The 27,810-nt window shown below is 48.3% G+C and overlaps 1 protein-coding gene and 2 long non-coding RNA genes across 5 annotated transcripts in view; 1 reads left to right on the plus strand and 2 right to left on the minus strand.

The window, feature by feature from the left end:
* LOC146767415 (uncharacterized) lies at window positions 1-6,615 on the minus strand. The gene is made up of 2 exons (XR_014956089.1): window positions 6,285-6,615; window positions 1-1,465 (listed from the first exon to the last, which is right to left on the minus strand). It is a non-coding gene; the product is annotated as an uncharacterized LOC146767415 (long non-coding RNA).
* Window positions 6,616-11,340: 4,725 nt separating this feature from the next.
* Window positions 11,341-27,526, minus strand: LOC146767416 (uncharacterized). Its single transcript, XR_014956090.1, has 2 exons — window positions 26,969-27,526; window positions 11,341-26,038 (listed from the first exon to the last, which is right to left on the minus strand). It is a non-coding gene; the product is annotated as an uncharacterized LOC146767416 (long non-coding RNA).
* The window catches only part of KIF26A (kinesin family member 26A), a 95,767-nt gene continuing 93,878 nt past the window's right edge, over window positions 25,922-27,810 (plus strand). For all 3 annotated transcript variants that reach the window (XM_085582310.1, XM_085582307.1, XM_077783938.2), the window contains exon 1: window positions 25,922-26,056. In XM_085582310.1, coding sequence (XP_085438436.1) covers window positions 25,922-26,056 — 135 coding nt within the window. The remainder of the gene's footprint in view (window positions 26,057-27,810) is intronic.

The raw sequence follows: 27,810 nt of genomic DNA on the forward strand, positions 1-27,810 counted from the left end.
TTATGTTTGTTTACACCAGCTGATTATTTTTACATGAAATTATTAATTATTAGCATAGAAGGGAAATTACAATCCTGGCAATTCAGTAGAAAGAAAAGAATTTCAGGGTGAGAAAAAAGGAACCTTAATGGCAATTGTTTGCTGAGAGATATAAAGTTATCACAATTACAACAAACAGTTGTCAATTAATCCTGCCATGCAAAAAACTGCTGTGCTGGGGAGATTCTCTGATGTGGATTGTCTGTGCATGAATAATTACACTTGCATCTTCCAGGGCGTGTGGCTTCCTCCCTGGGTATGTTTTGCTGTGGATCTTTGTGACCAGGGCCCAGTAAAATTGGGATTTCAATGCATCCAATTCTTTCTGTGGCACATCTGAATTCCTTATTCCCACTGAAGGGTCAGATTGGGATTACATGATTCCAGCACCCTTGAGGCATCCAGCAAAAATCTTTGTTGAATCCTGTAGAGCTCCAGGGCTTCAGGGCACAGACAATTGCCCTGTTATCTCTCTGTCTGACAAGAGTGTGATGTGAAATAAGTCGGTTTATTTACTTGGACCACTTTGACCAAGATCTCTGCCCACAACTATGTCACCATTCACCAATGTTGTTTGGAAAGTTCTATATTCCAAGGACAGAAAACCGGAAATATGAGATGTTGCTAAAAATTACTATGCTACGTCAGTGCAAAGTCACACTCTGACTCTGTATGTTCAATACCTTGAACCAGCAAAAGCCTAGGAAATCTTGATAGATGGTCAATTAATTAGTAATTACTTCCTTTCTCATGGTTTTATGGAACAGGACACGTAATCCTGCCAACTCTGAAAAAACAGCTGGTTGGTGAACATGAAAAATCAAGTTGCTACAAGGTTTGTGATGGCTATCACAATTAAACATTGCAATCAATTATAACATTATTGAAGCAGACTTAATGCATAGCAGCTAACTTTAACTATGAATTGCTTTTCGGAAATGTTTAGAAAAAGTGAGTGATTTCAAGTGTTAGCTTCCAGGGTTTAGCCTGAAACTTCATGGTAGAGTAAAAGGTGAGTGGCATTTAATAGAAGTCAGCTTTTCTTATGGTCTATAAAGTTAGGCATCTGGGAAGTGAGGCATTCAAAATTGGTCATGTCAGAATTGTGCTCACTGGCTATTTGATTTGTATTTTTATTTCAAATTAAAAAAAAAAGAAAAATAAAGAGGGAGAGAGAGATACAGGAAAATTGATCATAAGGTAACCATGAGACCATGCTTTCCTGAAGTTTGAAATACTACAGGGAGAGCTGACTGCAGAAGAGGACTTGGTGGATTCATGTCTCATGCACACATCTCTGTGTCCAGTTCTGGACTCCACAGTACAAGACAGACAAGGAGCTACTGCAGAGGGTCCAGCAGAGGCCACATCAGAAGACTGGAGCATCTCTTTTATGAGTAGACCAAGGAAGCTGGGCCTGTTGAGTCTAGAGAAAATTCAGAGGAGATCTCATTAATCCATAGCAATGTCTCAAAGCTGGGTGTCAGAGGATGGTGTCAGACTCTCTTTGGTGGTACCCAGCAACAGGAGCAAAGGCCATAAACTAAAACACAAAAAGCTTCACCTCAACATGAGGAAGAACAACTTTATGTTGAGGGTGGCAGAGCACTGGAACAGCTGCCCAGAGAGGTCTCCCTCTCTGGAGACATTCAGAACCCACCTGGATAAGTTCATCTGTCACCTGTTCCAGGTGACTCTGCCTTGGCAGGGGGCTTGGACTGGATGATCTCCAGATGTCCCTTCCAACCCTGACTATTCTGTGATTATGTGATCTCCAGCTGTCATCTCAACACAATGCTGGGACTCCTGAATTTACAGTGGAAAGTTGTGGCAAAGTATAATCTACATCAGGGCTGCAGAAGTACCTCCTGGTTGTTTGCAATGTGCTTTTCCTTATGTGTTTTAGGGCCAGAGTTGAAGCTTCTCCTTACTGTCAGGGTCTCAGTGCAGGGATGGATAGATCTCCCAGGACACATCTGCTTGACAGCTCACACACTATCTCTGCAGCACAAACATTGCTCTTCACATATTTTTCTTTTTCCTGCTGAAGCACAGGAAATTGGACCCACAGAACCAGCCTGGAAATGTGCAAAGCCTTGAGGTCTCCTTGTTCTAGACTTGTTATTAGAAGAACTGATGTGTTTAACAATGAAACTGGAAATTTGAAATAGAAACCAGAAAATTTGTAATCTGCTGCTTGCTATTGTGTCACTGAATACAGACAGAGATTGACTTGAAAAATTTTCCCAAAAAGGGAAAAACTACATTTATTTGTATAATGTAATTTACACAGTTAGCTTCTGGAATGAACAAGATGTTAAGTCAGAACAAGGAAAATGGTGAAAAGCAGTATTACACATTAAATTGGTATGTAACCTCTGTAGTGCTCAGGGACATTGAACTGCATGCTTAGATGAAGCATTTGAGATACAAATCTCTCTCTTGCTAAATTGATAACCTTGTATTTAATCAAAATTTTATACACACAATAGTGGCATTTCCAATAAAATGTGAATTCTTGGCTTTGTAAGAATGTGCTAGCCATATTTTCATTTCTAGCACTTCTTTATTAATCTATCTACTGAATTGCAAAGCTACAATCTTTCTAAAAGTTCTTGGTTGGAAAAATATCCCACCTCATCTATTTATCTGTAAATCAGTTGATGTTATTTAGGCAGTAATCTCAAAAGGCTTCCTATTTATATGAGGAGGCATTAGGCCATCTCTCAGGGTGTTTATGACTGCAAATCAAGTTAGTATCAACCTATTATTATACTCACATGTGACACATAGTGGGCTGCTGTATTGACAAATGAGTTTAGCCAACTAAAGCAAACATGAAGTTGCCCCATCACTGTTTGCTATGAACATATGGAATGCTGATTTCCCAGGGTGGGAGAAAATCCACTTGCAGAGATTTTTTTTTTTTTTCTCTGTTTACCAGACCCAAAAATACTAAAAGTACTTTCCAGGACATGACAGATTCTGGTCTCTCTTAAAGAAACTTCCAGTCTAATTTTAGGTGAGCATTAATGAGTAAGAGCAGGAAATTGGTGGGGAAATGATGAGGAATGTAGAAACAATAAGCAGAGACATGGTAAGCTCCATGTCCATGCTTAGTTTCAGTGCTGGATTTAAGTCCAGAATTGTCAGATAAAATATGTCATACAAGGAATAGTACTTTGGGGTTGTCCTATGCCCTTCCATAACGTTACCTGTGGAATAAGGAACTAGCAGGAAGTATTGGGAGCTTTTGCCAAAGGAGCGTGGGGATATTGACTGGCAATAATGATAGCACCTTCCAGTCATTTTTCATAACTTCATTTTTTCAAAGCAGAGCCTCCCTGAAATATAATCCTCCTTTCATTACCAAGCATTCATGATCTTCCATATTCTGCCATGCAAACAGCACAGCCTTTTATGTCCTCCCACAAGCTTACCCTTCATCTTCACTTCCTCCCAGACCACTCTTTGTCTTCTGCAACCACCCCTGGCGTTATGTCTCCTTTTGTGCTGCCCTCTTTCTTTTACACTCTAAGGTGCCTGGTATTTGCTTTCCCTATCCAAGAAAACTGCCTGCTATCCAAGGGGCTCAAGTCATCATGTTCCACAGTAGTGTGCTGCTCCTCCAGGTTTCAGGAGTGTTGGTGCAGTCAGAGAGCTCTCAGCATCCAGTGTGGTGAGGCCATGCTGGGGGGTACCACAGTCCTTTTCATATCAGTCCCACTGATATAAACAATACTTAGTTTAACCATCAATAGAAACAAGGGACTAATTACTATTCCTACTACTCCTCATTTCCTCTCTATCTAATTTCAGAACCTATTCTGTTATTTTAATGCTTCAATCACCTTTCATACTTTCACAGAGGAAGAACAACACATTGCTCACCCCTTGGCTAGTGCTGCCTGTCATTTCCACTTTCAGGTACCTCTACTCTTCTACCTTTCAAAGCCTTCAGCCTGTTCTCTGAGACTCTACCTAGTGAAGGGAGGAAGCAGGATGTTAACTTTCTTACTTCCATAGCTGAGAGTATATGGGTGAGAAACAGAACCTGCTAAGTGCTTATATAATTAAATGAAAGGTATGTTTACCCATTCACTGTGAAACCACTGACACTTATTAAAAACAAGTTGAAAGCAGGAGATGGTTCATCCTGCCTAAAGACCATACAGGTTCTGGTACCTCAGAGAACCCTGGCTGCCTCAGACAGGTCCCCCCTTATTGCTCAGAGTCCTTTAGGGGCCATCTGCCATGTGTGTCTGACCCAGGACCAGAACAGCAATGAGATCCTGGGGATTATGTATCTCACCAATGCAGGAGCAGGTTCTGACTGGTTTGGCTGGAAAGGACTCTTGAACCAAGTCAGTATGGACAGCCAGGTTATTATTTAGCTGGGTGGTATCGTGGAGCTGTGGGTGTGGGTGTGAGTTTGTGTTTGTCAGAGGGAGGTGAGAGTCGCCAGTGTACTCTGTGAAGGATTATATATAAAATACAGCCCATGCAGTCATGCTGCACATGCTGTACACATCACTGGCAGGAGTGGACGACCTAGAACACTGTGTCATAGCACAAATGCCTCTTCTAACAGGGTGTAAATAGCAGTCTTGCTTCCACAGATTTCCATGGATGCCAAGGACAGGGGTGTCCTTTGAGTGAACTCACAGATCGTGCACTCTCCTCTATCCAAGGCAAGCAAATATCCTCTGGGGAGAAAGAGAAGATCCAGAAACCCACTATGGCTTGGGCTATGTGGAAGAAGGCAAAAAATTAAGCCCTGGGTTTGAGTGTGAGAGGCCAGAGCAGAAGAGCAGGAGTTGGCTTTACCAAAGCAGACTGAAACGCCTCCAGCCTAGATCCAGGGAGCTTCCTCAGCATGAGGTTTGCATAGTCTCCTAGAACAACCTGTTCTGGTTCCAGCACTCCGGCTTCTGGTGCAGCACCACGTTCACACAAGCTGTGCACAGCCACAAGGCCTTGTCCCTGCTCTGCTGCTCTGGGATGCCTCCTGTATGGGCATTTCCTCTGGGACCGCTTGAGTCTCCTGTGTATTTTTAAAAGGCCAAAGATCATAGGATCTGGAGCACCAAAATGCATAAACAGCACTCAGTTCTTTAAACATTCAAAGCACTATATAAACATTAGTGAAGCCTCATAAGATGAGGTAGGTAAGCATTATCTCCCTCTCAAGGTGTGGTAAAGCAACTTGGCTGAGGCCAGAGGCTGAGTCACTGGCAGAGCAAGGTTTACCATCCACATCTTTTTGAAACGGTGTCTCCTGGGCTGGCTGGAGAGAGCAGCATGTGGTCAGGCAGTGCAGGCAGCCTGGCACCACCAGCAACCAGCATCCCCACTGCCACCATGGGGAAGCCAACTGTGCAGTTACCATAATCCCCACCCCAAGGTTACAGGGCGTGAGGACCTTGCAGTTCACCCCAACAACACAGCTCGGAAACCCTTGTGAATTGGATTTCATCGCTAGCCTGTCAAAGTTCAGGGTGTCCTCCCTCCCTGCTGGCTGTCCAACACCTCTGAACATCAGAACCTTCTTCAGGTTTTTCAATTCCGGCTTCTTAGTACTAACTTTCTGAAACCAAGGTCAGGAACATTCAGGAGCAGAAAGTGACCTCCTGAAAGGTCTGGTGTTCCCCAGTGGTGGCTCCTCAAGGCACCTGAGGAAACAGCAGCAGTGGGATACTGGGGGGAAACAGGGCAAACACAGTCACTCATGCACAGCAGGTGGTTTCTCGTGTCATTTACAAAAAACTCCCTGAAACTACACTCAACACAATCAATCTGACACTGAACATTCCAGATCAGAAACGGGTACATGTGCTACCCTTCAAGAGCGCTGAACACCACATAGCAACGCTACCAGCTCACTCAGGGATATCAGAGGGCTTTTATAAGTTCCCTTCCCGTCTCAGAGAGTATTTGCCGGTGGGGAAGGAGGAGAAAGCCGGCTCGAACGGCGCGGAGGGCAGGCAGGAGTGCGGACCTCAGGCCGGCGGGCAGCGGCCACGCTCGCCCGGCGCGACGCCGCAAGCACGGATCCCGGGCCGGGCCGGGCGGCGAAACCCCCCGCAGAACGTGACGTGCCGGTTTGAGGCTTTTTTTGTTTTGTTTTGTTGTTTTGTTTTTCAGGGCTGCCAGCCAGGCGAGGGGGGCCGGCAAGGGTGCGAGGGCAGGCGGCCCGTCAGCGGCAGCGCCTGTCGGGAGGGCGCAGGGTGGAGTCTCTTACTCACCCCCGGAGCCACCTCCAGCTTCGGCGAAACCTGTCGAGCAGTTTCCCCCGGTGGCAGGGCGGAGGGCAGGAGGGCGGCGGGAGGAGAGAGGGAGGGAGGAAACGCGCCGCCTCGGAACAGGTTTGTCCTTCTCTACCTGCTGACGTTCGGCCGCCCCAGATGATGGCTGGAAACAAAACCGCCCCGTCAGTGCGAAGGCAGCCTGGAAAAACTGGTCGTGTGAGGGGCGAGGGCAGCATTCCTGGCTGCCGCGCAGGGGACGGCTCATCACCGCGAGGTACCGCGCGGCTATAAAAGGGCCCCGCGCGGCCAGGCGCGGCAGAGGGGCGGCCGCGGCGCACGGCTGGCGCGGAGCGGCGGGGCGCCCGGCCCGGGCTGCCGCCGAGCTGCGGCCCCTCGGGAGAATGGCTGGTTTTGTTTAGTTCGTTCTTTTTAAACTTTTTTTTTTTTTTGGTTGGTTGTTTTGGGGTTTTTGTTGTTGTTGTTGTTGTTTTTCTTTCCACTTTGTAACGAGAGCGTGTTGCCGTCCAGCTCTCCCAGCCGCAGCGCAAGGCCGGGGATGCTCGCGGGACGGTGGCCAGCAGTAAGTGGCGGCGCTGAGCGAGGAGTGCGGGCGGGCGTGCGGGGCCGGGCCGGGCCGGGCCGGGCGCTGTCGCCGCCCGCCCGCCAGCCCCGTGTGTTCTGTCTCGTCCCCAGGTCCGCCGCGGCGAAAGGAAGAGCCAAGCCCGGGGCAGGAGCGGGCGGGGAGCGCGCCCCCGCCCCGCTGCGCTCCCCGCGGACCCTCAGCCTCCTTGGTGCAGTGGTTCTTAACAGTTCAACAGTTCTCTAGCATAATTGTGAAATGTTTAGGACCACTTGACCAGCGAGGCCCGGGCATCGGCCGGCAGCGGCGGAGACCTGCAGCGCCCGCGGCGGAGCGAGCCGGAGCGGGGGAGCCGCGGGGCCGGCCCCGGGAGGAGGAGCCGGAGCCGGGGCCGGAGCCAGAACCGGAGCCGGGGGAACGGCCCGGCCCGGCCCGGCCCCGCAGCCCCTGGGACGGGTCCAGCCAGGGCCGGGCCCAGCGCCGCCGCCGGCCGCGGGTCCCGCTCCGGGGATGGCGGAATGAGCAAAGACAGGGCAAGTGCTTAAAAAAAAAATTAATGTTATTGCATGTCCTGTGGGAACTGAGGAGTTTAATAACTTGAAGGGAGCAGGTAGGATAAATACTGCTGCTGCAGCTGCTGTGCTAGAGGCAGGCTGATACACTTACTGCATAACCATCTGTTCTTTATCTGCACCATACACTCAGATGCGCAGATTAAAAAAAAAAAAAATCAGATTGACTCTCTAGGCTGCATTCTCCAGAGGCTTCCCACCTTTCCACTTGTAATTAAATGCAAGATGTATTCAGTGATAGCACTTCTTTTGTCTTTGAGTGCCTTTTACTTAGGGCAGTGTGTAGCCTTTCTCTTGTGCTGTTAATCCTGTATTTTGCGTATATACACTTACTGCAGGCAGCTAAAGGACACCTGGACTTTCTGTCCTACCTTGGTTGAATTACTTCAGAGGATGTCTGCTTTTAGAACTGTGGCAATGATGGTCTGGATTGAAGGTCTATGGACTTAATCAAATTGACCTAAGCGAAAATCCTGGATCTTTCAAAATACAGCTGAAGAATTTTGATTTTTTTAAAAGAGGTGGGGGAAAAAAGTCTGAAAACTGCAATTCTTCCAATAATTTATTTTTCTTACAGAAGTGTAGCTGTGTAAATGAGAGGTTCTTTTTACCTTGTGCTCATTCTTCTCACCCATACCCCAAGTATCAAATTGAAACTAGAAATGTAATAGGTTTCTTCTTATTTTTCTTAACTTGGATTTAAATAAAAAGGGCAATAGACTAATTCATAAAATGGAATTTTACTGCTTTAAATTTGACCAAGCAAACTTAGTGTCCTGCCTATGTGTATGTTTTAAACCTTTAAACCTAACAATTTGTATACACATATTCTCGCTGTCGCTTCTGTGGAATTCCCATGTCCGCCAAAAATATGCCATCTGGCATGAACATGAGGTGCATTCTGCCCTCACTGAAGTCAAGAAGAGCTCTGATGTCTGCAGTTCAGCTGTGATCTTCAGGAGAAGAGCTTCCAAGAGTAGCTGGAAATACTTGAAGAGTAGGCAAGTCTGATACGCAAAAATGCTTCTTGGGTACAGCCTAGTAAAAGCGTGATTTTTACCTGCTGCTGTAGCTCAGAACAAGTTAGGCAAGGTTAATTACAGCATAATAGGGTTTAATTTAGCTGGGAATAAGGGTATGGTGGCTGCTAGCAGTGTTTCTCAAACTGCAAGGCTGGCCTCCTTAGGCAAGCTTACACAAGCCCAAGGCAAATGGAAAAACACACTTTGGGACTTGGCAAACGTAGAACCCCCGCATCTATTAATGATGAATCCTCATTTGCCAAGGTAAAATTTGAAATGCTCTCCCCAAAAAAAAGATTAATGACCTGTCCCACTTAAGGGTCTGATGATTCAATACCATTCTGTCTGGGTTCTAATATATGGTGCTCATTATCGCAGTGTCTGAGCACCTCCCAAATAGTTAAAAAGTAATACTAGTGTTCTGCACACACAGTTCTCATTAATTTCAGTGGGTGTTGTGGATATTTAAACAGAGCAGAGCCCTGAAGAGTTGAAAATGGACTTGCAAAACACTGTGAGATCCACAGCTGGCTTGAATCGGCACAGCCCTCTTAACTTCCATGGAGTTACACTGATTTACCCTAGCTGGGATTTGACCCAGAGTTTTTTCTCTCCTGCGTATCTGCAGTTGAAAAGTCTGATCCTCGCAGCTGGCTGTATCCAAGTTGTCCACTGGCTTCAGCAGGAATACTAGCTGTACAAAGTAGAATTTCTTGTTTTGAAGGAATCCTCTTCGCTCTTCTTAGTACAGTGCAACATGATTCAATTTTTTTCCTGTCTCTGAATGCAGTGTGCCCCGAAAAAGTTTGGAAGAACTTGTTTGATGAAGGAAAGAGTTGTGTTTTTTTAAGGATGTTGTTAATCATGCAAACCTGTGGGGGAGGTTGTGCTTACACAAAGACAAGATCTCAGTGTCTTGTTCTGGGTTGTCCATGTCAAGACAAACCTCTCCTGATTGCTTGCACAAACCAATGTTTCATTGTAATCCATTGCTGAAATTGGGGAGTGCCACAACATTACTGAAATGTCTCTTCTACGTGTGTGTTACTCTGTGACATTTTTTAAGGTATGGTAGGTATCAGGTTGGCTTCTAACCATTGTTTTTCCTCTCTCAGACTGGGTGAACTCCTGATGACAGGTTTGTAGTTTTCATAATCTGGCAGTAAACCATGTGGATGAACAAACAAACAAACAAAAATGCCCAACAAATTCGCAATGAAAACCTCTGGGCAAGCAGCCCTTCCTTGTGATATTGTCTAAGCTAAGCAGAAGCCTGAGGGGATGAAGGGAGGAGACTTTTCTGCCAAACTTAGTAAAATGTTGCCCTGCAGTTGCAGAGCGTGCTCTTAGCTCTTACTATTAAAGTCCCAGACAATATTTCTGTTGCTTATCACTGAAATCTTGGCCTTTGGATAATAGCATTTAATTTTTTCACTCCCTTTTAAAATGAATAGCAAAGATATTATGACCAGACTGGAAGGATAGGTGGATTAAACCTTCTGGTTTTGGACTAACCTCTGGACTAAGGAGGTCATTCTTACTGTCTGCTCTACCCAAGAAGAGGAAGTAGAAGCACATTCCTCCCTCCCCACCCTTTTCTGTAGGCTGCTTAATGCTTTGGCAGCATCCAGGAGTTTCAGTGCACACACAGATACATTGGGTGGGATGCTGATTGGTCAGAGATTCAGGTAGCAACACCGAGTAAAGTATGCATTCAAATCAAATGCACATTTGAATTAAGAAAGAGCAACCCAGAACACACCTTTCTTGGTAATCTACTGAATAATGCCCTTCTGCACAGAAGCAATCTGCCTGCTGGTGCTATTAGCTATTGAATAATGGAGCAATCAGAGCATCCTAGCACCATACTTAGGCATCATACTTGCATTCTTTAACAAGAAAAGTTGCATCTCTGAGCAAGGTAGTTGTATTCTTAGAACTCTTTAAAAGTAACAGTAAAGGTTTTACAACAGAAAAAGTTTTTACAACAGTAGAAGTTGTTTTATGAAAAACTAATTGCAAATAAACAGACTATATTTAGATATCAGTAGTAAGCATTCGGGGGCGAGGTCTGCTTAACTTCTGGGATTGGACTTGCAGTGTTGTTCACACAATAATTTTCATGCTGAGAGACCACACATCTACCACTTTCAAGTATAAAAAATTCTTAGGATTGATCTCACAATTTGCTTTATTGACCTGGAGGACACACTGGAAGCTTCCAATCCTCTAGGCATGAGTTAATGACCATTCTTTCAGCATGTATTAATTGGTGTATGATTTTCTATTTCTGTTTAGCTGTAACAGCTTGCCCCAACTCAGGTGCAAGTCTTGAAATTATTTCTCCCTGTGAGTAATTTTCTGCTCAAAACTGATGATGGAAAATGAAGATAATTTTTGAAAAATGTATTTTTGAAATACAGTTAATTGCCCATATCAACAGTAATAGCATTCCCATAAGATAAATGGGGTGACAAAGTCTGTGCTTGGTAACAATGAAGGCTTGAATTCTTTGTTAACTGGTTTGGTTTTGGTTCTTTTCTTTAACTAAAAACTGAAAACCTGTGATTGAGAATTTGCATTATGTCCACTTTAAGGGTATTTATGGTATCCAGCAATTTCTGAGAATAAAATTATTCAGTTGCTACAGTGTTTGTGGGAGTCCAGGGTGAGAGAGGTTCTGCTGGGTTGGACACAGTTGGACTTAATGGCCTCGAAGTCTTTTCCAACCTGAACTATCCTGTGATGTTGTGAGGGCTGGTGATCATCTCACTAACAGAGACCAGTGATTTACATCTCCCTTTAGCTTACATGGCTTTGTGTCAGGTATTTTTTATTTTTTTTTTTTGGGTCTTAAATAGATTCAGCTCACAGACATGTTTTGTTGGTTTTTTTTTTGTTTTGTTTTTGTGTTTTGTTTTTTTTTAATGGTATTTGGAAATACCTGTAAAGGAAATGGCTTTTGAGAACACTAATTTCTGCCAAGCATATTGGCAAGGTGTAATATCTACTGTTTGAGTTTGTTTTCTTCCCCTCCTTTTTTGGTGACATTTGAGTCCCGTGAGGTGGAGGTGTAGCTATTTGTAGCTGGAGTAGTGTTCTGCCAATTTACCTTTTATTGGACACTTGAATAATACTCACCTGGGAAAAAAAAAAGTGAATAAAATTTCTAGTTGCCCAAACAAATTATTTAGTTGGTGCAGACAAATGGTTATTCTCAGGTGTGATTCAACTCATCATCTTAAGCTGGGTGACTAAACTAAGGGAGTCTCATTATGCCCTAAAAGTACCTGTTTCTCTTTGTTTTCCAGAAATTGGGGCAGCATCATTAAATCAGTTACAAGACTGACATATTGGGGTCCATGGCAACTTAAACCCCCTGAGAATCTCTCCTCTGCCTTAGTCCAATATGAGCCCTGTAGGTGCTCTGCTCCATCAGTTATGTCCATCTAGATCCTTAGCTGCCTAGGTTTATGTGAATCACCTTTTTTCTTGCTTCTTGGAGAGCAGTGGGAAGCAATTTTTAGAACAACAGGCACTAAAATTAGAAATAATTCAGTGACACTTTTATAGTAGCCACATGCAGGAGTACTTGTTCCACAGTAGTTTAACCTTCACAGTATCATAAAACAGCTGTAGAGCTGGCTTTGGTGTCAAGATGAAATAAATTTATAATAATGTTTAGTTACCACATTTTGAGAGCCTTACACAGAGCTATTCCTGCCAGTAGCTTTTTTCCTGACTCCATAAGATAGCTGGACTGAGAAAGCTGGCATAAAAACAAAGCCCCAACTATTTTTTTTTGTTTGTTTGGAGTGGGTTTTGTTTAATATTTTTTTTTTCCTAGGTACTTTGTCCATAGTTGATCTGGCTTAATATCCAAAATGTAGTACGTTGGCCCTTTTTTCACTTCAGGCATTTTAAATCTGTTCTAGCAAATGTCATCTTTTCTGGGTTTTGCAGCACAGCCAACCTTATGAACCTGTTCAGTGTTGATGGTTCATTAATTGTTCTGATATTTTCATCCCAACTACCTTCTTAGCTTGTTGTGTTGGACGTTTTTCCCCAAAGGCTGAAGCTTCAGGATTTGTGTGATTTAAAGACAATGAAAATCTTTATTTAAGACAGTTCCTAGCTCCCATTGTGGCAGAGGAGTCTGAAATAGTAATCTGACGACACAGAAATGCTCAGAAACTGGTAAACAAATGGAATTAAAGCCATTTTTACTCTCGTGATTTTTGTTGAAGGGTGGGGATGAATGATTCATTATGTCCTTTTCTTTTCTTTCATTTTCCTAACACTTGGAATCGCCAATATTGCATTGTAATAAGCCTCTAAAGATGTTCTCTATTAATATTATGACATCCAAACAGAAAGCCAAATCTTTTCTCTTTCACATGGGCTTAAACCCAGAAAAAAAACAGTTATTTGTATACACTGATGGAACAGAATAAACGGAAAGAAGGTGCTAAAACTGCTACAGTAATCTGTGGATTTATCATGTCGGACAAAACCAGGGTTTCCCAATCCCAAATTTTGTCTTGCCCAGTCTGTGTTTTGCTGCTCTGTTACCAGGTCAGAAGACTTGTGGAGCTCAACTGGCACATGGAAAAATTAAATTTGGTGAGCAATTGAGAAGGACAGTTTAAATTCTAGCAGCAAGAGATATAAAAAGATGTTCCCTTGATGACTCTGTTGCCTGAGGACAGAATTCATAAGTACCTGGCTCCAGACAAAGGCGGATTTGTAGCAGGAATAAGTGGCTCTGTGCACCACAACCTTTTTCTTTCCAATGTTTAGAGCTTCCTTCTGGATTTTTCTTCCCTGAAGATTAGCTTCCTCAGGAGTATGATGAGTTTTGTGGAGCATGTTCCCTTTAATCTCCCCAATAAGATCCAAAAAGTGATTTAAAATTAGGAGGAGGTCAGACAGGATTTTTGTTTTAGTTTGATCCTTCTCCCCTCACTGCACCTGTATGTAAACTTGCCCCATCAGGCCATACTCTACTGTGCCACATTCACATGGCTTGGTGTGGACTCAGCAGAACTGTGCAGGTTTCTTTGGAACCTTTTTTGGCTTTGTACCTGAGCAGCACAGTGCCAAGTACTAAAGGCCAAAGTGGTGGCATGCCAGGCTCCCTCTAACCAGATTCAGATGCACAATCGTAAAAGGCTGTTTTGTGCTCATGTCAAATTAAAGAATAGTGTTTTATTGTTTTCATAGACTCAAAGTTTAAAAGGCCAGAAGAGGATAGTCACATGACACCAATTTTAGATGACATGTGTGAGAGGTTTATCTTCCCAGAAATCCCCAAAGGGAGGACAGAATCTCTTCTGTCATGAAGGGAGTGTAGAAGATCTGCTTATATCAAATGCATGTCAGGAGGCAGTGTGAATGCTTTCCATTGGGATAATCTAGTTCCTTCTCTTTCATAACACTGCTAATAGGATGCCCTTGGAATATTTATGGTTTAGGGTGGAACACATCTTTAACAAGGACATGTGGTCCAATTGAAAAAATGAGGCAATTTCCAGAGTCTCTAAAATAAACAGGAGATTCATCACATATAATAATGTTCACGTCTTTCCTCTCTATTTTTCTTTCCCTAGTAAATACAAACATATTTTTCCTGGCTCTTCTTATGCATTCCATTTGGTAATGAGGGTTTAAAGAAAAAAAACAGACTGACCACACTACTTTGAAGAGGACTGGATTTTAATGTTTGTGCAGACTGTGTATTAAGGACCTAATATTCCAGGAGAGACCAGCCTTCTGCAAAGTCATGCCTTTCCAGACTCCAAGACTAAACTAAGCTCCAAAATTAATATTTAGACTTAATTTTAAGCGTTCTAGAAAGCCAACATGGAAGAAACTGCATCTTTCAGCCTCCAGGAGCTGATGTCAGCATCCAGGAGCACAGGCATGTCCAGTGTTCATGGGCTGTCCAGTACTCATCACATCTGGGCTAGAGTCAGTCTGAACCATACAACTGTGACTTTAGATGCTATTTAGTGATGCTATAGTGATCAGAGGAAAGTGTTTCTATCACACAGCCTGTGGACATGGCTCCATCAGCTTATTTATGATTACTACTTATTATTTATTGATCAGTAGAAACAAATCCAGAATGTTATCATAAAAATGTAAATTTTTTTAACAGAGAGAACTAGCCTGGTTTCAGGTGCTTTCTACTGAGACCACCTATCAGTAATCTTCTATGTACCACAAGTTCCAGAAAGAGCAAAGAGATTATAGTCAGATTTTTTTATATAATGTCTCTTGAGAAACTTTCTAAATATAATGGTAATAATAATAAGTTGCTGCCCATCTTCCTTTAAGAGCTGACTTTTCAGCACTGTGAAAGAGATACCTTTTGCTGCTGGTAGCAACTGCCCTGTCGTGGGACAGAAGTTCACTCAGAGAGAAGGGGAGACACCTGTGGGCTCTGTGTCCCTGTAGCTGCTTTGCCACATTCAGCTGTACCAGCAGTCATATAACTAAGGCAGTTAAGGGAAAAAAAAACAGACTATGAGCTGACCTAATTATAATGGTAAACCATCCACTCCTGTGGCTCTCCTTCTCATATGTGGGTTTTTAGTTAAATAAAAGGAAGTAGCAAAGGGCCGTTTGGTGGTGGCATGTGCTGTGTCACCCTATTTGTTCAAGCTGGAGAGAAGATGGACCCATTGAAGTCCCAGTGTTGTAGGCTCTAATCTGGATGCCTGAGATCTTTCATTTGAGTGCTTTCAATCATGACTTTTGGGTCACTGATGTTGATAAAATGGAAACTATCATCATATTTGCCAAGATAAATAAGCAGCATAACCAAAGACTTTACTGTTGTCACTATCCTGATATGTGTGAATGACTCCTGAATGTTTGGGAGTCTGGGGAGAGTATGTGCAACCTTGTGTAAACTGGGGTTGTTCCTGACTGTGTGCTGGAAATTGAGCAAGATCTATTAAGGAGCTGAAAATAATAGGTTACTGTGGGGCCAGGAGAGCTGCTGTGTTGCCAGAGCAGCTGAAAGCTCTTGCTGTTTGTGGAGCAGATAAATGGTGGCCTGCAGTGGGTGGGTGGGTCTCTTGCTGCAGGATTGGTGTGGGGAGGTGCTGGCCTAGCAAAGCAGCCAGGCAATGTGTTTGTTGTGCTGAACTCAGCTCGTGCTTGATAAGAGAGGTGAAAGGAAGGCAAGAAGGGGATGGATGCCCTGGTATGGGATTTAGGATGAATCTGTTAGGAAAGGAGTAGAAAAGAAAGTGTCTGTCTTAGGTATTCATTTATTTTGGCATCTTTTCCAACAAAGGTTTATCTCTCTGCCTCAGTGAGGCATCTTCCTCTGTGTGGGAATGCTAACTTTTTGCCCTTTGTCTTTGCTTGCTTTCTGTTTCTGTCTCTTTTCCCTCTTGTCTCCTTTTATCTTCATGCCTCTTCTTCCTGTGACTGCATTCCTCAAATCCTGTTCCACTCTAACCTCTTCCTCCATTCCCACCTGCCAGAAGGGTCACCAGAGGAGAAGGCAACCTTTGGTGCTCACATCTCTTGCTAGATTTTCCAAGTTAGACCCAGTTATGGTTTAGTTAGCAGAATCAGTGAACCAGGGAGATTGCCTCTCCCAGTTATTGTTTTAGTCTTTTGGAGATGTGTCTGAATTCTGTCCTTCCCCACTGGAAACAAACTTTTCCTTTGTTTGAATGATCAATTTGCATCTGTTATGTGATGGACTGTTTTGTCTCGATGTGTTTAGCAGAGCTGGCTGAAAGCTTCTCAGCTACGCAGCAAAAAAGAAAAAACAAAACAAAAAAAAATTGACACACTGCCCTATAAATAAGGATATTGGCCAGGTGTCTTCTGCAATAGGAAATACTGGGGAGGAGATTCTGCTTTGGTGTCTCTACAGTTTTGGTGGAAATGTGCCTGTATGAGGGCCAAAAAGATCTTCCCTTTTTCCACAGGAGGCTCCTTACCTTCTGACCTGGTTTTCTACAGCTTTGGCAAAGGGAATAGAGGCAGTGGAGCTCATGGTCATTTGGCCATGTCCAGTTGCCTGCTGCTCTAGAAAACTGCTTGCTTTGCCAGTGGCTGTAGCTGGTCTGGCTCTTCTTTTCCCCCATGTAGGTTGACTCTTAGCTAAGATGGCCCAGAGATAGACTGGTAAGGCTGTAGGAGCCTCATGTGTCAGTAGAGTATTTGTAGCCTGAAAATGTCTGGGTCAGAATGGGTACAGAGGGAGTGCTTTTCCAGTTTAGGGAACCATTTGTAGTTTGAACTGTCATATTTTGCAAGAACCTGTCATCACTTTTTGTGTCATAGGCTCTCCAGCAATGTTTTCCATGTGCAAGACTGGTTCTCTCACACCCCCTTTTCTGCCTTGTTTCACGGAAAACTGCATCGATTCTCCTTTTCTTTCTCAGGCTGTCAGCACCCTGACAGTGATTCAGGTCTTCACCCTTTCTATCCTAGGACAGAGAAAAGGCAATATACAGCAAAAAATTCAGTGACAAATATTAGTAACTAGAAAAAGAAGGTTTTTCTGAAGAAGATCAATCAATTGGTTAATTAATTAATCTGGCCACTTGATTTTAAAACTTGCTTTGTAAAGCACCTGCACACAGGAAGGGGTGGGGTGTGGTGGGGAGAGAAAGAACTATTGATGGTGTGCTGTTTATTTATTGTGCCATTGTGGATTGACAACTGGCTGAATGGCAGGTCCCAGAGGATTGTGATCAGTGGCACAGCATGTGCTGCTGTGTCCACTTCTGGATTCCTCAGTACGGGGGAGCCATGGAGCTCCTGGAGTGAATCCAGTGGAGGGCAGTGGCAATGTTTAAAGGACTGGAGCATCTCGCTTATGAGGAAAGGCTGAGGGAGCTGGGCTTGTTTAGCTTCAAGAAGGAATGACTGAGAGAGGACCTCACCAGTGTATGTAAAGATCTGAAGGGAGGGTATCAAGAAGATGTACCCAGGCTCTTTTTGGAACTGCTGAGCTATAGGATGAGGTGCAGTGGACAGAAATTGGAATGCAGGAATTCCCACCTGAACTTGAGAAATAACTTATTTACTGTGCGAGTGACTGAGCACTGGAACAGGTTTCTGAGAAAGGTCGTGGAATCTCCCTCACTGGAAATACTCAAAAGCTGTCTGGACACAATCCTGAGTTACCTGCTCCAAGGAACCCTGCCTGATCAGGGAGGTTGGACCAGCTGGCCTCCAGTGGCCGCTTCCAAGCCAAACCGTTCTGTGATTCTGCGAAATGTGCTTTTTGTGGGGACCTTTTCTAACTGCGTTCTCGCAGTGCCGCGCCGGCATTCCCGGTGTCCCTCGTGCCGTGTCCCGGAGCCCCGGAGCGGCCGCGCCCCGCTCGGAGCGGCCCGGCCCGTTCCTGGCGGGGCAGCGCCACCTGCCGGGAGCGCCCCGCGCCGGCCGCGGGGACGGACGGACGGAGGGACGGATGGACGGAGGGATGGAGGGAGGGACGGATGGACGGAGGGATGGAGGGAGGGACGGATGGATGGATGGACGGAGGGATGGATGGAGGGACGGATGGAGAGATGGATGGACAGATGGATGGATGGACGAATGGAGGGATGGAGGGACAAATGGAGGGATGGATGGGTGGACGGACAGATGGACGGAGGGATGGATGGACGGATGGATGGAGGGAGGGACAGATGGACGGAGGGACGGAGGGATGGAGGGACAGATGGATGGATGGAGGGATGGATGGATGGGTGGATGAATGGATGGAGGGACGGATAGATGGATGGATGGATACTCGCTGGCATGTGTCTTTCCCCAGGGTTGGGAATCCAGCGCCTCCAGTGTAGTTCCCATTATCTTTCAATCCAAAACTTCCTGCCTGCAGCAAGTGGTATCTGCTCTGAGGAGCCACTCGGTTGATGAAATATAATCACCTGCCACGTTCTGCACCTCTCACTGGTAAACCAGCCTCTTTTTGGCTGAGAGATACAATTCTCTTTTCAAATAAATATATTTTAAAATCTGATTTGGGAAATCGAGTCTCTCTGCTTGATTAAAGGATTAATAAGGTGATTTACTTTGGTTGGGGCCGTTAGAAAACTCAAGACTTGATGTGGTGTAGGAAATAAAACCAGCAATTTTCCAGTAAGTAAGCTCCATTAATGTGACCTCAGAAGAGATACAAGATGAGGCCACACCGAGCTCTCTGTAGCACATTTTTTGATTTTGTTGCTTCGGATATAATCTTCATTGAGAAGATAAAGGAGGAGAGGAAGTTTCACTTCCAGTCGATGCATGGCCAGCAAAGCTGAATCTTTCTGCTGCAGCTCCTTGGATATTCTCATGTTTGTTGTGATGCTGTTTTACCTTTGATGGAAATGTGGTTGTGTAGACGCTCGCTTCTAATGAGAGTCTTTTGTCACAAAGCAGACTGTCCCTGGGAATGCCTCTGTGCCCTGCTGAAGAGATGGGGATATATATGATTAAGGCCAAAAGTCAGCGCTGGTTTGTTCCCTTTTTCTTTGCCCTCCCCCTTGCATAAAGTGTCTCCTAGTTCCCATTTGCTCCCCAGGATTCTCACAGCTCCACGGGAGAGTTTTCCGGCCATCCAGAGTCACTCTGCTAATGTGAGGAGGAGGAAGAGGAGGACACTTGGTCAATACCAGTTCATGCCCCTTCAGCAAAGCCGTGGCACCCTGGAGTTGGGCAGCGCGGGGCTGCTTCCTTGTTTAAAGAACAGGTGATTTTCCTTGCTTCTCTCGCTGTTTGTGCGGGCTGGGTAATGCAAACCTGTCACGGGACTGAGCAGAACAATCCTCTGAGCCCCACTTCTGCGGGAGCGTCCGTCACCACCAATCCCTCGCAGCCCACGCGATCCCTCTGCCAAAGCCACAAGGACACTGAGCCATAGCGCCCAGCTGCTGTCAAAAACTCTTTTTTCTTTGACATCTGTCCCTCGCCGAGGCGGAGTCGTGCGGGCATCTCCTCGGCTCCGCCGCAGGGCCGGAACGGGGCCGCTCTCCAGGGTGCTGAACCCCGCCCGCCCCCGCTCCGGCCCCGGGAGGCGCCGCGGGCTTCTCGTCCCGCTGGCAGCGCGGAAAGGGGACCAGCCTTTGTGCTCACCCCCTGTACTGCACAGCCCTGCCGGGGACTCCCCGGGAGCGTGTCCCGCACGGGGGCAAAGGCGGTTCTAAAGTGGCAGGCAGAGTACGGAAAAAGTAATCCTCACTCCTACCCTCTCCTTTAAAAACCACCCAGCCAGACATTGAAAAGGAGGCAGCTGTGGGCTTTGGGATTTTTCGTTTTGTTTGTTTTTTGTTTGTTTCTTTGTTTTCCACTCTTCCTACGTGCTGTGGCTGCTCAAACGGGTCGCCATGATTCTTAAGATTTTCTAAAGCCTTCTGAGTTTACATTCTGTTAGAAAACTTTCTCACACAATTTTCTATAAACAACATATCATTTTGCATTCTTTCATAAGGGTGGAGAAACTTGATGTACTAGTGGTTTGTCCAATGTCTTTGGAGAGGTAGCCCATTCACTCTCCAATCCACTGTCACCTTTGGAAAAGTATAAAAGTTAGAGTCAGAGAATAAACCTTCTTCTTTACCTTACAAATAGGGGTAGCTCATGTTGTGCTTTCACATGTCCTATAACAACACAAATGCATCTGGGCAGAAGTCATTGGAATAGTATTAAAACCCCAAACCCCAAATCTACAGTGCAAGTAGGACACTACTAATGTGCCTGGGCAGGCTGTTTCACAGAGGAGATGGTAGCTAGGGCTGAGCATAACAAACACGTAGGCAAGCAAGTGAGGGTTAAACTGGCATGATTATGGTAACAAGAAATTAAACATGAGACCGTGGACAGTGTACTGTCTCTCTTTATGACTTGCAAATTAGAATGGAAATTAAAAAGCTTGAACACAGAGATATCCACACCTCCCAGACACGGACAACTGAGCAAAAAATTGTCTGTAACTGTCTTTCATTAAGTGGTGTCAGGCTTTCCTTCCCCTGACCTTCACCAGTTGTTTACAGGAGAGTTTTCCTTCTCCCATTGGAGAGCAGGGTCACGAAGAGGCAAGAGACCAAGGCAGAGCAGACCCGAGATCAGCTCTGAGCTGCCAAGCCCAGGCCAGGACAGTAGAGCCCTTACAGCAAGTTCTTTACCCTCTCTACAATGCAGGTTGTGACCTGGGGCTTACTAAAGGCCCCGCTTTGCTCCAGACTTGTGAGATCCACGTTGTGGCCTGCATTGCCCTAAATGCAGGTGGGACGTAGTCCTGTCATGGCAGGGAGCTCCTTACTGTGGTGGGAACAGAAACAGGGTTCTGTAGGCTGGGCTGGGCCCTCCAGGACAACAGGTGTGGTGAGGAAGCTCTGTAAGGGTGACCAGAGAGCAGAATTCCACAAAGAGGCACCCAAGCGCAGAGTTGGAAGGACAGCTAGGATGTAGTTGGCTAGCCCGACTCACCTCAGGGACAGAGAGGAAATCAGCCTCTGGGGGTGAATTTAACCACTCTTTGCCATATGTTCCCCCTGCCCCTTCTGGTGCAGACATATCCCGCCTGCGGAGTCACTGCTGAGCTATTGCAGATCACCCCGGAGCTGGTACTGGTATCCTCCTAGCTGGTGACCGGGAGAGGCCCAGGGGCTTCTCCAAACCCCCTCCTCCCGGGCCCCAGGGGTGTCCCAGGCAGGGTCCGCCGGGCATCCCCAGCTCCTCCGGGCTAGCCGCGTCCCCACCTGCGTGCGAACACGCGCGGGGGAAGGCGGGGGGCTGTGTCTGCCTTTCACGCCGGTTTCACCGATACCGTCCTTATTTTCTCCGCAGCCTGCAAGGGCTGAAGTTTCCCTTGATGGTCTCGGCTGCCCGCCCCGCAGATCAATTAAACCCAGAGCCGGCCTGATCAACATAAAGGGGAGGCCACACAGCAAACAAACACACCAACCCAAAACAAACGAGCGCCCCCGCGGCTCCCAGGGCTCCCCCGAGCAGCCCGCGGTGCAGAGCAGCCGGGAACGCCCCGAAACCTGCAGCGCCCCGGGGGAAGCAGCTCCCCTTTACCCGCAGGGAGCGGGGCCGGGCACCCCGGAGCCCCCCGGGCTCCCCGAGAGGGACGGGGCCGGGGCAAGCCGCCTCCGGGCCGGCGGGGAACGGGTCCCGAGGGGTCCTGCTGCCCCCTCTAAATTCCGGGCTCCGCTTGGTTTGCCTCGAGGCCGGCTTTGAATCGGGCTGTGCCCGCCTCCCCGGCCACCCTCCCAGCCCGCTTCGCCATCGCTGTCTTTAAAGAACCACTCATTTTTCGTGTGTTCCTAATTATGTTTTATTTAGCTATTCATGAGCTATTTGGTGTTACACTGACTAGGGTTATTCCTGCTCTGCTCTCCTTTCTCTCCCTCCTCCTCTTCCCTTGCTTTGATGTACTCTTGCATATTATACAAACAAGATCAAAAGCTACTTTTACCACCTCCGCCCACCTCATACAATATTTGTTACGGGAGAAAGTGTGTTTCGGGTCAAAACGCTGGCTTGTTAGAGAGAGGTACTACCCAGCTGAAACCGGGGGGAGGGAGGGAGGGGAGAACGGGAAGGAGTGGGGGGGCACAACATCAAGTACATGAACTTTAAAGTGAGCCCTATTACCACGTTATTTAAAGGTCTGATCGTGTCAGGTATAATACTGAAGAAAAATGTTATGTTGGACAAAATGCTTATATTTTCCTGCTGTATTAATGAGAAGCTTGCCCTAGGCTATTTCCCCATCTCAGAGGGCAGCAGATGCAGGAAGTCCTTGGGGAGTAGATCTTTGAAATTTCATCAGCATTCATGGGTGACCTAGCCTTTTCAAGCACAATGATAGACATGATAAATCATCTTTGCAACGAATTCTAATTATCCTTTATATGGCCAGGTTGCCTCTCAAAAAGCAGATATCTAACATTTTTCCATATTGCTTCCAGATTTCAGTGAGGGTGTCAAAAGTCTTGTGCCATCCTTCTTCCCTGCTGCTGACCATGTTATGTGACATCAGCCCTAAACCCCAGAGTGTGCTGAAGTCAAACTACTCTATTAAGTTACACGCTTGCTGTATTGAACTAAATTTAATTCCTTTCCTCTCTTAGCCAATGAAATTATGTGGTGCAGTGTAAGATAGGATTAGAAGTATATCATTATAGCAATTAATACTATAATGCCTCCATGATTAGTGTGCTACATTGAATTTCATGGATTTTTGCTCACTCTTGCCTAGATTTCCCTTGGGTCCTCTAGCCCAAACCATTGTATTCTTAGTAAATTAAATGTGAAATCACAGCAATATACTTAATAAATCCACTATCACCTGTATGGTGTGTTAATAAAGGGCTCCAGTGCAACCTGTACAGCATCACCTTGCAGCCTGGGATGCACACACTGGGAAGGCTGTTTCCCTCGAGGTGGGAGCTGCCTGCCATGTCCTTCCTCTCCTACCCAACTTTCTCTCTGCTTGCAGAGCAGGCCCAGGGGAGCAGAACTGTGGGAGCCCAGCACTGCTCACCCCAAAGCAGGGCACAAGGGGGATGGATTTAGGCTTGTGGCTGGCAGGCAGAATGCCTTGCTCCATGGTTATTTGTGGAAGGGAATGCATTGCAATGCAGTAACCCCACACCGTGCTTGGGGACTCGGATGAAATCCCCCACCCAGGGAGGTTCAAGCCTGTTCCCACCTCCCCTGGGGGAAGAGGTGGGGGTCTTTAAAGGGAAGCCTGTTTGAAGTGGCCCTGATGGTAATGGGGTTATTTCAGAGGTACAGTAATGGCTGTCTGGTTATCTGCAGCCAGGGCTCTGTGGCAGGGAGATAAGATATTTATTAAGAGACCCGTTTTAATGCTCAGGGATCGCTTTCAGAGGGCCCAAGAAAAATGGTCTTTATCTAGTATATTATTATGTACAGTCACCCTGTTGATGTTTTACTTTAGTTTAGACACCATGAATACAAGGTAATAACTTTCCCTTCAGCTTGTTTATCGACAAGACACCTGAGGGCAGTGAGGTGGGGAGATATTTGCTTTAATAGGGGTGATTAAATGGAGACTCTCCAGGATTAGGGGAGAGGTAGGGGTTGCCTGACATTCAGGGTATATTTTAGACCCAGATCTTCCTAGGAACTTTGCCAAGAGTCAGGGAAGAGGGATTAACTGTGTTGGGGAAGGAAGTTACGGTGGGCTGTAGGTGGCATGATGACAGGGAAGGCCTGGGCTGTCTTTGAGCATGGTGTGAGTGCTTAAATATGGTTGGTCTGAAAATGTGGGGGATGGAGACAGATGCCTCAGGTCTTCTCCAGAGCAGGCAACAAGCCTTTCTCACTTGGCTGAGTTTTTCTCTGCTGTTCAATGTTTCCAAGCCAAGGTGGGAAAGACTCCAGTGACTGGGAAATGACATTTCATGGTTCTGCCACATGCTGAACACTTAAACTGAGTGCCTGGGTGGAGACACTTTTTACATCCATACAACCATTTTGCTTGAATAGTTTTTTCTTCTGCACTCTTCTTCACCCACTTATTTGTACTCCCTTGTTCATGTGAGACCTTCCAAGCATGGGGATCTTCTGTGGCTGGGGAGCATCCCACTTGTGCAGGGGAGGGTGGTGGAAAACTTTGAATGCATAGTGGTGCACAGCAAGACAGGAGGCTGGGAAAGGGTTGGTGGAGGTTGAGAGGGTGAGTCTGGGCAAGGTGGCCCAGGGATTGGAGCCCCTGCAGACACCATTCCCAGATGGATTCAGGGACCAGCTAACACACTGGCATGTCTGTGCTCTGATAGCTGGACATCAGGAAGGAATGCAGTGAGGAGCCAAACAAATCCTTGTGCCTTTGCTGTAAGCATCTCACCACTCCCACCATCCTCTTCTCCCTGCCAGCACTGCTTTAGTGCCTGCCTGTTACATCTGTACACCTCCATCCTACAGAGACATCCATTAACCCACTTTCATCATCTAACACACAGAATCATCATGTGCTGGGAAGTGCAGAACAGACAACTGGGTAAATTCAGAATGAACTACGATGTTCTTTCATGGCCATAGAGACGTGACTTCTATCTTTTGTCTCTTCTCTCCCTCCCTCCCTCAATTCCTCCCCCATTCTTCATTTCTATCCCTACTTCCCTCCTTCCCCCCGATCCCCAGCAGCCGCCACTGTCCCGTAGCTCCCTCCCGATGTGTAGGGCTCGGCCGGGGCCAGGTTGCGGGGCAGGACCTCAGTCCTGCCCGGCCGCAGCCGCGGGTGGGAGCAGCGGGCCCGGCCGCCCCACCCCCGCCCAGCAGCAGCCGGCGTCCGGGCGGGGCGGGCGGCGCGGATAAATAGATTATTCAACTCCCTTTCACTGCAGGCTAGATGAAGCGGGATAATGCTTTTGTCAGGGGGGGATTATTTGTTTAGCGGCAAAATACGCGGGAAGGGATTAGCGTTTTGCCCGGAGCCCCCTCGCCGCTTCCATCCATCCCGCCCGCCCCGACGGGATGGGCCGCGCCTCGGCGGGGACCCCGAGCCCTGCCCGGCCCCGGGCTGGCACACGCGGCGGAGGCGCGGCCGGACGGGCAGCGCACAGGAGCGCTGCCCGATCCGGGAGCAGCCACCGGGCACCTGTGTCTCGGCCCCTCGATGAGGAGGAGCTCGCTCCCTCCTGCCGTCCGCACCCACTCCAAATACAATTAAGCGGTGGGGAGCAAAGAGAGAGACGCTTTTTGGAGGAGTGAAAGACCGCGTCCCTTCCGGAAAGTGCTTTACTCTGCTCCCTCAGGCTTTCCTTTTATTTTACCTTCCCCTATTATTTTTTTCCCTTTATTTTCGTGCGTGTCTTTCTTCCCTCCTAAACTGACTTTCACTGGCAGGTTTTCCCTCCTTGCACTCACCCCGGAGGAGGAGGAGAAGGAGGAGGGAAAAAACAACCCACCAACCCAGCCACACTAAACCCACCCAGCAGTGGATGGGGGGAGGCAGGAGGCTCGTAGTGCGGGTTCCTGGCCAGCGGGCGGTGGGAGCCCCCTCGCTCGGCGAGCTGATGGCCGGCGGAGGGGGAGCAGGGCGCTGCCGGCCCCGCGCACCCAGCGCAGCCGCGGCCCCGGCCGCGGCCCCGGCGCCTGCGGGGCGCTGAGGGCTCCGCGCCCGCGCTCGCTCGTCAGGCAAGGTGCGCTGAGAGGGGGATAAAACGGGAGGAGGGAGAGCGGCGGAGAGCAGCAGAGAGAGGCAGGGAGACTGGCGGGTCTGCCCGGCTGCTGGCTACCTCACCCCGGCGGCGCATCCTGGCATATGACGGAGTAACTCACCCGCGCCTGGCTTTTTTTTTTTTTCTTCTTCTTCTTCTTTTTTTTTTTTTTTTTTTTTTTTTTTAAGGGGTGGGAGGTGTTTGCTATTTTATCCTTTTTTTTTCCCCCTCTGTGTGTGTATACAAATACATCGCCTCCGCTCAGGGAGCAGGATATTTCAAACCCCAAACTATGGCTTTTCAAAAATCGTCCGATGCCTCCAACACCACGAGGAAAAATCCCAGCCTCTTGGAGATAGGAGCCTTGTGCTTGGACTCGGAGATCATCTTCGGCTTCACCAGCCACCTCCTGCGGAGGAAAGCCAGGGTAAGGGGATCTTGACGCGCTCCGGGGCTGCTGGGGCCCGGAAGGGGGTCGAGGGCCGGCTCACGGGAAGCGGGTGTCAAACTTGGCGGTGCGAAGTTGCGGGTGGAGGTGTCGGGCAGGTTTCAGCACCACGAACAGTCCTGGCGGCTCCGCGGAGCGGCGCGGAGGGGCGCGGGGAAACCGCGCTGCCGGACCCCTCCTGGGGCTTCCCCGTGAGGACCGCGGCACCTTATGTGACCCCGGTTTCAGATGGCGAGTGGTGGTACCGCGCCCCGCTATTTCTAGGGGGGGTTTGTACTTACTAAGAAAAGGAAATTGCTCAGCTCCGTGGCGCGGCTCATCCCAGCGTCGGCCGGGGAGCCCACCCCTTTACCCCCCGCCCCATCCAACCCGAACCTTGTAGCCTCGGGAGGGTTTTGCGGACGTTGTCTGGGCACAGGAAATTTCGGAGCAACTTCCCGGAGAGCAGCATTACCCCGAGCAGGCGGGAGAAGGGAGCAGGGGCACGGCGCCCTGGTGCGTGTGTCTGTGCCAGTCCCGGTTTCTCACCAGCCCCGAGAGGGGCACATGGCAGCCCCCGGGTACCCGCCCGTGTCACCGCTTTACTCTCGCACCCCAACTTTTCCCGGGCTGCGGGCGGTCCGGGCAGGCGATCACAGTGCAGGGGAGCTTTCTCTGCCCGCGGTGCGGGGCGCGCCTCAAGGCTGTGCTTATCGCCCACGGCCCCAGCCCTGCCCCAGGACATGCACCCTTAGGGGTGGGGCCGGTAGGGCGCTTCACACACGTGCCGGGAGAGCCAGAAAAGTTAAAGAGGCGGCGTAAAGGTGCCTCATGGGGCGGGATTATCTTCTCCCCCCGTATGTATGTGTTTCCCCACTCTTTGTGCTCGGCGATGCCCACCTCACCACACACCTTAGGACCTTACCCCAGGCGCCACCAGCGCCCACTCGCGCGGTGGCGGGAAGGGGCCCAGGAGCGGCGTTGGCATCTCCGGGGCATTGGCATCTCCGGAGCGGCGTTGGCATCTCCGGGGCATTGGCATCTCCGGAGCGGCGTTGGCATCTCCGGCCCCGGCCCGGCTGCTCCGTCCCGGGCGGGACCGCGGGCGCGGCGGCGCCGGCAGGGGGCGCTCTGGTCACAGGGACGGCGGCGGCGCCGAGCCCGGGCGCGTCCCGGCCCCGTGACTGACAGCGGCGCGCTCCGCTCTCGGGAGGTGCGGGGAAACTAAAAAAAGGAGAGAACTGCTAAATATACGAGCCGGAGCGGCAGCCAAGTAGACAATTAGCTGCGAACGATAATTTCTCCATCTGTCAGGTCAATTTTCGCGTGTAGGAGCATCCCGTCGCGCCCGCCGAGCGGCGGTAGAGTCGGCCCCGCGGGGCCTGTGTCCCGCGGCCCCGCGGAGCGGGGGCGCCGTATCCCAGCCCGGGCAGGAGAGCGGCAGCCGCGGGCGGAGCGAGGGGAGCGGACCCCGGCCGGACCCTTGACCCCCGCTGGCAGCTGGTCCGCAGCGCCAGCGCCGCTTTTCTGTCCCCGCGCCCTGCGGCGGGACCGCACCCCGCGCCCGGCCCTTTTCTCCGACTCCCGAGGAACTTAGAGTGTGAAGGGATCAGCGACTCACACTGATTTTGGCACTGTCCCGTAGTGTCACTATGAAATGGCATATTTCTCCCCCCACCGGTATCCCAAACCTAAACCCGAACCCCAGCCCGCCCCGGCCGCGGCTCTCCCGCCCCACTTACCCCACCCCGCCC

This window comes from Lonchura striata, chromosome 5 (assembly GCF_050655825.1).
Source record: "Lonchura striata isolate lonStrDom1 chromosome 5, ASM5065582v1, whole genome shotgun sequence".
NCBI classification, from domain to species: Eukaryota; Metazoa; Chordata; class Aves; order Passeriformes; family Estrildidae; genus Lonchura; species Lonchura striata.